Source organism: Caretta caretta, chromosome 3 (assembly GCF_965140235.1).
Source record: "Caretta caretta isolate rCarCar2 chromosome 3, rCarCar1.hap1, whole genome shotgun sequence".
Taxonomy (NCBI): Eukaryota; Metazoa; Chordata; order Testudines; family Cheloniidae; genus Caretta; species Caretta caretta.
In genome coordinates, this window is record NC_134208.1 from 143896708 (window position 1) to 143907428 (window position 10721).

The following is a 10721-nucleotide window of genomic DNA, read 5'->3' on the forward strand; positions in this document are numbered from 1 at the left end:
GATATAAGGTGTAGTAGAAGGAGCAAAAAAAGCACAAGTTACTGAAATCATAAAGAGCTTGATCCTTCAATGAGCTAAACAGTCTGGTCCTGATCCTGCAGTACACGTAAGCGCATCCTGAACCTGCATGCATAGTACCTTATTGGACCAAACCCTTAATGGTGCAAGTTAGATGAGACCAGATGAAAGGGACTCTGTGTAGCAAGGAGCAGGACTGTGAAGGTCACATCTCAGTGTGTGAATGTGGCAAAGAGTCAATAGTTTCTAAGTTGCATAAATAAAAAGTTACAAATGTAAAGAAAAATAATGGTGTCACTGTACAAGAGCCGTGGAAGAGCAACCCTAGGACTACTGTGTAGAGAATTGGAGGGGGTTAATGTCTAAAAGATTTAGATAGAGAAGACAATGAGGTTGATTTATTGTATGTCAACCCAGTATTATGGGGAACAGCATAGAAAGCAGTCTTTAAAAAAGATTGGAAAATGTGATTTTCAGATATTTAAAGGGGCTTCCGGAACAAGGGTCTAGGACACACAGTCAGATCTGCTAACAAAAAGGGCATAACACTTGATTGCAGTTTAAATTTGTGGAAACATTTTCTGAAAGACTGATTACTCTAGTATACTTTACTGTAATTTTGTCTTCCGTTTTTCGTGAGATTGGAAACCTTTATTTAAAACTGGGAAAGAATTTAAATATAATTCAGATTCAAAAGATAGGAATGTTCTATGCACAAAGCACTTGATTTCAAATTGTGAGTAAGAAGAGGAGACATAAATGGCTCTAGGCCTGAAAATAATTAATCTTTGTAGCTCACAAAGAGGATCATGTAACTTCCAGCAGGAAAAAAAGGCTTTTAATCCAGTCAGCAACATCATCCTATCTACATGATCCTCAAAGTGGATCTATTGTATGTTGGAGTAGTAGGTGTAGCTTTTTAATTCTAGTTTTCCAGCACTTACCACAACAACCAGCTGACAATTGCTTTTTTCTGTTTTGTTGCAGTCTATGTGGAATCATTCCAGGGTTGAGCAGCATCTTCCTTCCACGAATGAATCCTTTTGTCTTGATTGATCTTGCTGGTGCTTTTGCGCTTTGCATTACGTATATGTTAATTGAAATTAAGTACGTATAATAATTATTGAAATAAATAAAATAAGTATTTAGGATATAATTCATGGGAAATCTCCTTTTAGGTTTGCAAGCACTGGTCATGTGGTAAGAAGTTGAAATGTCACGTGAAATTTCAGCTTCTTACCACATGAACCAAAATTGTTGAGACACATTTGTTTTTTAAAAGGCTGTGTGTTTCAGAAACACATGCTTAGTGAATTTTTGTATGTTCTCTCTCTCTCCTTCCCCCCCCCCCTCCAATGTTGGCCATTTAAAAGAAAAGGCATATGGCTTGCAGATACCCTAGGAAACAAGCACGTCATTTAAAATTACCCTTTTTTGTTTCAGCAATTATTTTGCTGTAGATACAGCCTCTGCGATCGCTATTGCTTTGATGACTTTTGGTACCATGTATCCTATGAGTGTCTACAGTGGAAAAGTACTACTTCAGGTGAGACAGTGTCAGAAAATGTTTTAATTTTACTTTTTTTAAAATGTACATGTTTAATGATATCCACCATTAAACATGGAAATGAAAAATGTTCACAAGAAAGAAATGATACATGATTAAACTCTGAAGAAATTTGTAACATGAGACAACTTTGTATCACAGAATCATAGCAATCACAGATGCAGCCTATAGTTTCGATTGAATTGTTGCTCTGTTGTTAAATACTATCAGCATTGTGAGTTTAGTAAACTACCCAGTCAAGTAATTACATTTAAAAGACTATACTACTATAAATTATAAAGGCAGCAGACTGTAGATCATAATAAAGCCTAATATAGCTTTAAGATTAGGACCAAATTAGCATCTGTTTGTCTTTATTATAACATTCTTTTGATTATTTTCAGACAACCCCACCACATGTGATTGGTCAGCTAGATAAACTTATTAGAGAGGTAAGTTAGCGTATAACATGATATATGAGGTTCACAGCAAAGAAGTCCAATACAAAGGCTGAACGTGCATAGTGAGAACCTACAGGTCTTTCAGGTGTTCCTCCCACAGAAGATAAATCTGACTGCAAATGAAAATTCTACACTTTCACTGTGTGTGTGTGTGTGTGTGTGTGTGTGTGTGTGTGTGTAAAAGAAATATAAAGCTTACAATCTAAATTAGACAGTACAGTTGATATGTCTTATAGAAAGGTTCAAATTCCTAAATTGGTACAGATCTTCTTTAAAATATATTCAATCTTTGATAAATTATCACTGAAAAGGTTTACAACAATTTGTTTTAAGAAGGCATAAAAGAGGGAGTTTCCGTTTATATTTTAACAAAGTGAGGAATGGTAAGCATTCATGAAAGAGCCTGGGTGTCGGGGAAGAAACAGGTCTTGCTATATGAAGAAATTACACATTTGTAGATAGTTGGAATACATTGGATATAAATATGTATAGGAGTTTAGTGGCATGTTCAATAAAGTCCCTTATGAAAATTTAGTTGAAGGGAGAGTCCACAATGCAAAATGAAATATTGACAGTATCATCTACAGCTCAGCTATCTAAACCAATCTGCATTTCTAAAAGACTGGAAATGTTTTCTTTAATGGTAATTTACCACATATTTGTGTTTTAAATTAGGTTTCCACTTTGGATGGTGTCTTGGAGGTTAGAAATGAGCATTTCTGGACATTGGGCTTTGGTACTTTGGTATGTTTTATGCCATATTGTCTTATTCTTTAAAAAGAAAACATCTTTAATCTCTTAGCTAAATTATTAAATGAGATCTCTTATTATTTTAAATGGGATTTGGAAATTCAGATGCCATAAAATATAGCTTTCCCCCTTCCTGTTAAATAAAGCTTGAGGGAATTTTTTTTTAAAAAAACACTAATTGCAGCACTTTTCTGAAAACTTAGAGTGAGGCTTGGAATCCTCTCCCCCACCCTGAATAAGATACAATTTTTGGTTATATACAGAAGCATCATGTCACAGATCCACCATAACAATCTTTTGTTAAAGAAATGCAATTACAATTCAGAGTAGTATCATAAATGTAGAACTACTTTATATCTAGAAAGAGAACAATACCACTAGCAGCAGATTCAAATGTTTCTCAGCCACGCACTTGTCTTACTGTAGGCTAGATTATAGCTTGGTCCTTGTAGGATTTTTTTTTTAGTGCGCCCTCTATGAAATCTTTGCTTTGAACCATGCATTGATAACCAGTTTTCAGACTTGTCAGGGGACGTTAGAGTTGAATCTTCTTGATGTAATCATTGACTTAAACAACAACTTTGGAGTAAAGCGGCCATTTTGGATCTTTTAAAAATTCTTCCAAATGTCATCAATGATTAGTGCCAAATCAATTGATATGGGATTCTCCTATGGCTTTATCTTATGGGAAGTTAATATGAATTGTCTCTGAGGAAGAAAAAGCTCAGCTACGAGAAGTGAAAAGGAAAATATGGTCTCTTCAACTGAACCATATGTGCTCTAGCAATCCTAAAACAGAACTAGAATTGCTGTATTACAGAGGAGCACCTAATAAGATCCTAAATGGAAAATACGGAGTTTATTAAAGCTTTCTAACAGCTGTTTTTTCTTCTGTGATATAAAATGGACACACAAAGGAAATTGTTACTGAAACTAAAGCGGGGGATCAGGTACTCAATGACAGCCAGGAATTAAGAGTCCTTTAAAACTTTCCTCTCCTTTTTATTCTTCTAGCATGTCATACCCTGAAAACATGAGCTTCTTGGCCAAAGTTAACTTACCCAAATTTGCTGATAAGGAAAGGGAGGCTCTGGAGTCACCTATTCTGTTATCTGAAATACAAGATGTTACTGAACTACTGAAGTCATGCAGTGGGAATACGTTGGACTCAGTGGATTCTCCACAAATTTTTACAAAACTTTTGCACCTCAGCTTGTCTGTTTGTACTTAGCACTTTCCAATCTGCAGTGGAAATTGGAGTGCTGCCCAAAATCTGCCTACACTCTTGCTAGTTAGTACTACCAGAAAGAAAACCAGCCATTAACTGCTCTTGCTGTAGGTCAAATTCTTTGTTAGATATGGATGCAAAAGGCAAATGAGGGACAGAACTTTGTTTCCCATGCTGTCTGCAGTACTATTCAAGTTATGGAAGAGGGAGATATTAGTAAGGGTCAGAAAGGCACACGCCACACACAGATTATATCCTGTAGTGTAATCACTTCAGACACAGAGCTCTGAGTCTATGTACTGTTAATGGCAGTGCTGCTGTTCTTACCTTACCTTCAAGCTCACCTGTTACAGGTGTTGTCTCTTGCATTCAGCGGCAGCATAAGGACATACTTTTCTCAACTTGGAGTTTGTTTCACTGTTCTTTCTTCTCCTTCTCTCCACCTGCTCCTGTCATGTTACGGCTGCTGGCCTCATTTCACTGTTAACAATATTTAACACCAAGTGCATAATCTTTTAATAATCTAAATTTCCCAGAAATGAATCTCAGCTTGTCACCATTCCCAGTGTTTTGGCCTCATGGAAATTTGTTCTCATCATGGAATTACTTAAGTGTGGCTCTGATCAGTCGTCTCCACTGATGCTTCACAGTAGTCTCCACTTTTGTGCAGAATAAGATACTCTTTAGCGCTCCTTGTATCTAAAATGTTTTAATGCAAATCAAGATCTCCACCTAAAAGTTTTATAACAGCCTGGTTGGTTTTTGTTTTGGTTCACTTTCTAGGCTGGATCAGTACATGTACGAATTCGAAGAGATGCTAATGAACAAATGGTACTTGCTCATGTGACTAATCGACTGTATACTCTAGTCTCTACTTTGACTGTTCAGATTTTCAAAGATGATTGGATCAGACCGACCTTAACATCTGGGCCTATTGCAAACAATATGTTGAATCTTTCAGATCATCATGTTATTCCAATGCCACCTTTAAAGGCTACTGATAATTTGAACCCTGTTACATCCACTCCAGCTAAACCTAGCAGCCCACCTCCAGAATTTTCTTTTAACACACCGGGCAAAAATATGAACCCAGTTATCCTTTTAAACACTCAGACAAGACCCTATGGATTGGGCCTTAATTATGGATCTGTACCTTACAGCAGTGTATTCAATCAAGGACTTGGAATTTCGGGGATGGGAGCAACTCAAGGATTCAGGACTGGTTTTACACATGTCCCAAGCAGATACGGAACTGGCACTCGAGGTCAACCCCAGCCATAATAAACTCTATTTTGCGTTATTTATTGTACATAGGGGTATTGATTTAATTTTTTTTATTTTAATTGCCCAGCCTTTGTAAACCATTAGACCATTTTAAATTACTGGGATCAATTGTTTATATTCATTAAACAGTTAAATAGCATTTCCACTTTTTTATGTTCATATATATGATGCAACAAATTCTTGACAGACTTGTGAAACTTGCATATAGTTTTTACAGCTACTGAATTTATTCACATGCAGATTTTACCTTTCTTTTTCCTCCAATAATGTGCTGAAGTATAACATGAACATAGTTTCATGCGAGAGCAAAATTGTGAAGGCAGAGCATCCTCCATTCTTTTCAACTGCGAATTGTTTCTGAATTGTTTACTGAATGATTGTGCAACAGCAATGGTTCATCTGTTCTGCCTCAGTTATTTTTTTTCTTAAAAATTATGATCACTGTTTGATCAATCTTTGGCAAAGTCACAGTTAGATTTTCCTCTGTTGGAAAAGTCTTTTTTCTCAATACACATTTTACTGTCCAGTATGAGGAAAAACTAAGGCTTTTAAATTTCTTATTGACATTAAGGAATCATTTATTTCAAAATTTTATTTCTTGTTGATTTTATTGAGGTACAAAGTGGTCATCAACTGTTTTTTTTTGTAGCTGTTCCATACTCATATTTGTATTTTTTTTATTTAATTGCAAAATTACATGACAGTATACTGGGAAATAAAATATTAGAAACTCCGTATTTTAGAAGCACCTCTTTCTTACTTATGGCCAGTCCCGTAACAGTAGGAACAAGGTAAATGGCTTTGGCATGCATAGTGGATGGCTCACTCTTGTTAAGCCACTAGTACATCCTTCAGATTGTTGAAAGTGCCCTTTCATTCCATTGTGACTTTGTATTTCTCCTGTAGATCTTCAGAAAACAGTTCACCATTTATACACCTAGTTCACAAGCATAGTATATATCAATGGTGCTGAAAAAGAGAACGCAGTATATGGCAGTGATGCTCTGCTTTTGTGGTACTGATAGGGTGACCAGACAGCAAGTATGAAAAATCAGGACAGGGGGTGGGGGGTAATAGGAGACTATTTAAGAAAAAGACCCAAAAATCGGGACAGTCCCTATAAAATCGGGACATCTGGTCACCCTAGGTACTGAGGGCCATATTGGCAACATGGCTGTGTCTAATTTTCATGTACACTTACCTGTTTTTTCTAATAAATATTAGGGCTGTCAATTAATCGCAGTTAACTCATGCGATTAACTCAGAAATTATCGTGATTTAAAAATATAATCATGATTAATCGCAGTTTTAATTGCATGGTTAAACAATAGAATACCAATTTAAATTTATTAAATATTTTTGAATGTTTTTCTACATTTTCAAATATATTGATTTCTATTACAACACAGAATACAAAGTGTACAGTGTTCACTTTATATTTTTATTACAAATATTTGCACTGTAAAAATGATAAAATAAACAGTATTTTTAATTCACCTCATACAAGTACTGCAATGCAATCTCTTTATCATGAAAATGCAATTTACAAATGTAGATTTTTTTTTGTTACATAACTGCACTCACAAACAAAACAATGTAAAACTTTAGAGCCTGGAAGCACACTCAGTCCTACCCTTTGTTCAGTCAATTGCTAAGCTAAACAAGTTTGCTTACCTTTATGGGAGATAATGCTGCCTGCTTCTTATTTACAATTTCACCAGAAGTGAGAATAGACTTTCGCATGGCACTTTTGTCGCCGGCATTGCATAGTATTTTATGTGCCAGATATGCTAAACATTCATATACCCTTTCATGCTTTGGCCACCATTCCAGAGGACATGCTTCCATGCTGATGACGCTTGTTTAAAAAAAAAAGCGTTAATTAAATTTGTGACTGAATTCCTTGGGGGAGAATTGTACATCTCTTGTTCTGTTTTACCCGCATTCTGCCATATGTTTCGTGTTATAGCAGTCTCAGATGATGACTCAGCATATGTTGTTACATTTTAAGAACACTTTTGCTGCAGATTTGACAAAATGCAAAGAAGGTACCAATGTGAGATTTCTAATAACCACACTTGACCCAAGGTTTAAGAATCTGAAACGCCTTCCAAAATCTGAGAGAGAGGAAGAGTGAAGCATGCTTTCAGAAGTCTTAAAAGAGCAATGCTCCAATGCAGAAACTACAGAACCCAAACCACCAAAAAAGAAAATCAGCCTTCTGCTGGTGGTATCTGATTCAGATGATGAAAATGAAAATGCATCAGTCTGCACTGCTTTGGATTATTATCGAGCAGAACCCATCATGAGCATGGACACATCCTCTGGAATGGTGGTTGACACATCAAGGGAATATGAATCTTTAGCACATCTGGCACGTAAATATCTTACGACACTGGCTGCAAGAGTGCCATGCAAAGGCCTGTTCTCATTTTCAGATGACTGTAAACAAGAAGCGGGCAGCATTATCTCCTGCAAATGTAAACAAACTTGTTTGTCTGAGCAATTGGCTGAACAAGAAATAGGACTGAGTGAACTTGTTGGCTCTAAAGTTTTACATTGTTTTATTTTTGAATGTAATTTTTGTACATAATTCTACATCTATAAGTTTAACTTTCAAAATAGATTGCACGACAGAACTTGTATTAGGTGAATTGAAAAATACTATTTCTTACAGTGCAAATATTTGTAATAAAAAAAATACATAGTGAGCACTGTACACTTTTTATTCTGTGTTGTAATTGAAATCAATGTACTTGAAAATGTAGAAAACATCCAAAAATATTTAAATGTTTTTTATTATTTAACAGTGCAATTAATCACGATTGATTTTTTTAATTGCACAATTTATTTTTTAATTGCTTGACATCCCTAATAAATATGCATATAGCCATGTTCCTCCAGGGTCCAAAAGTGTATCCCAAAAGGGCTCCTCCCTTTTCACTTTCCCATTTCCCCTTTGCTATGATGATCCTGTGGAAGGGCCTTCTGGCAATATTGCTTTTTATTATTTCCCTTGCCCCTATTGTCTTCCACACCATTCAACTCCCCAGACACAAGTGGTCTCTACATTGTCTTCTTCATCTCTCAGCTCTACACAAACAGGTTGCCCATTCATGTCATCCTTGCCACCCAGCTCACCATACACAGACTTGTCCCTCCCACTATCCTCGGCACAGAGGCTCTCCCTTTTCTAGCTTGCGTGCTCACCAAATTAGTCCACCCATCTTAGATATTCATAGAACACCAATCACCATAGTCAGTATCTAGGTGACCCACAAGTTGAAATCTAATCAGATGTTATCTGAAGATAATGTGTTTGACCAGAAGGATAAAGGCCTTTGTCTTCCAGAGCTGGTTAAGTTAAGAAACAAACACTTCCCCGGAGCTTAAATCTTCACTAGTTGTGGAGTTTTGCCATTCCACACACGAAGAAATCATTTTCACTTTATCTCCCCATTACTCGCATCAGTCCACTCAGACACATGGATGAGGGCTTCCCAGGGGAGAAAAAAAAAGTGTTCTGTAGAACAGTATTTTGGTGGGGACTGCCTGGGGCCCATCTGCTGAGAACCACAGCTATCGAATACATTTTCACATGAGTTACAGATGGGATCTAACTCTTAGGACAGGCCTATACTACAAACTTGCATCGGCACAGTTGCATGACTGTAGCGCTTCTGGTGAAGATGCTCTAAGCGGACGGGAGAGAGCTCTTCAGTCAGCTTAATAACTCCACCTCCGCAAGAGGAGGTTGCTGTGTCGGTGGGAGAAGCTCTCCTGTCAACATAGCACTGTCTACACAGGGGGTTAAGGTTGGCATAACTGTCACTTGGGTGTGGATTTTTCACACTCCTGAGTGATGTAGTTATACCAAAGTAAGTGTGTAGTGTAGACCTGACCTACTCTTCCTAGCCGATGAATGAATGACAGACACTCAGCTCAGTAAAGTGTTAGAAAGTATAATGGTATCTGGAAACCAAGCATAACCTAGTGCTAGTGAACTTTGAAGTAGTGTATATTTTCATCTAGAATAACCCTTGGTTCAATAATCGCCTTTGTTTAGTAACCTCACCTTCATTATGCAGTTTTTAATAGAAGTTGCATACGTTTAGGGTAAAATTCACCCCAGTACAGAGGATATTAAACAGGCCCTTTGTACTTCTTAAGCCTACATTCTATCACCCTCAATATAGCAGTTTTAGCAACATAAAAACTGTTCTTTACAGTATAATACTTTAGCTACGTGTAAGAATTGTCTTTACTTGTTACATTGATTTTTTTTTCATTTTTGTGAAATATATCTATTGTATTCATTGCGTCTGTTTGCTTGCTTTTAGTAGAAGCCACACTTTAAATTGAAGACGCATTAGATTTAAAGCCCCAAAAGGGAATTGAATCCACAGCTTCTTATGAGAGATTCAGTATTTTTACTGAACTGTGCAATATTACTACATTTAACAAGTATTTTTGAATTGCTACTTTACTACACATACCACAGACGTGCAGGTAACAGGCTCTAATAGAAATACAGCTCTTCAGCTGACTGACTGTTGTACATATGTTCATAATATGTGTAGAATCAGGATAGAGTAAAATTAGAAAAAACAATTTGACTCCCATCTTTAAAATCTCTTGATGTGAGGAAACAAATTAAAGGCAATTGTGATTCTTAAAAATAGAGAAAAACATAACTTGTGTAAAGAATTCTGTCATTATCTTGTATGTCGATTGATGTTTGAATCGCATAATAGATGGTCTTTTAGTTTTCACAGTCATGTAGATTATTAACAGAATTGAATGTATATATTTTGTAAATAACTTTATATATGACACTTCTGATACAAGATTTTTGTCATCCTTTTGCCTTTGCTAATTGTATTTTAAATTTCACTGTTAGCTGGTCACAATCAGTGTGTTTGGTATCTAATCACACAAAAAAGCAAGTATCTGTGTACATTAAATGGGAAATGCTGATTTTAATTGTATTCACGCTCATGGCCATGAGGCTGGTGCCCCAGCAGGATATCATCCAGGGTTTGTGTGGACTGTATTTTGTTGTACAGAGGAGGCTGGCAGGGAGGGATAGCTTAGTGGTTTGAGTATTGGCCTGCTAAACCCAGGGTTGTGAGTTCAATCCTTGAGGGGGCCATTTAGGGATCTAGAGCAAAAATTGGGGTTTGGTCCTGCTTTGAGCAGGGGGTTTGGACTAGATGATCTCCTGAAGTCCCTTCCAACCCTGATATTCTATAATTCCACCTAGCAGAGGATTCTGGGTTAACCAGTAAATCAGCTCCAAATGCAATCTCACAGGGCAGTGAGTGCTGCAATGGAAGTAAGCAAATTGTATGGCCTGACTGGATCTGAGAGATTGTAAATTATTGGGGACAGTCTTTTTTTGTTTGTGGATAGAGTTCCTACAAGGATGGGGTTC

General features: G+C 36.7%; 1 protein-coding gene across 3 annotated transcripts in view; it reads left to right on the top strand.

The window, feature by feature from the left end:
• Positions 1 to 6024, top strand: part of SLC30A6 (solute carrier family 30 member 6) — a 36715-nt gene extending 30691 nt beyond the window's left edge. For 2 of the 3 annotated variants that reach the window (XM_048843640.1, XM_048843641.2), the window contains 5 exons: positions 1006 to 1125; positions 1462 to 1564; positions 1969 to 2016; positions 2701 to 2769; positions 4787 to 6024. In XM_048843640.1, the coding sequence (XP_048699597.1) occupies positions 1006 to 1125; positions 1462 to 1564; positions 1969 to 2016; positions 2701 to 2769; positions 4787 to 5284 (838 nt within the window). In that variant the 3' untranslated portion in view covers positions 5285 to 6024. The other variant, XM_075126984.1, reaches the window with a different exon arrangement.
• Positions 6025 to 10721: the final 4697 nt, after the last annotated feature.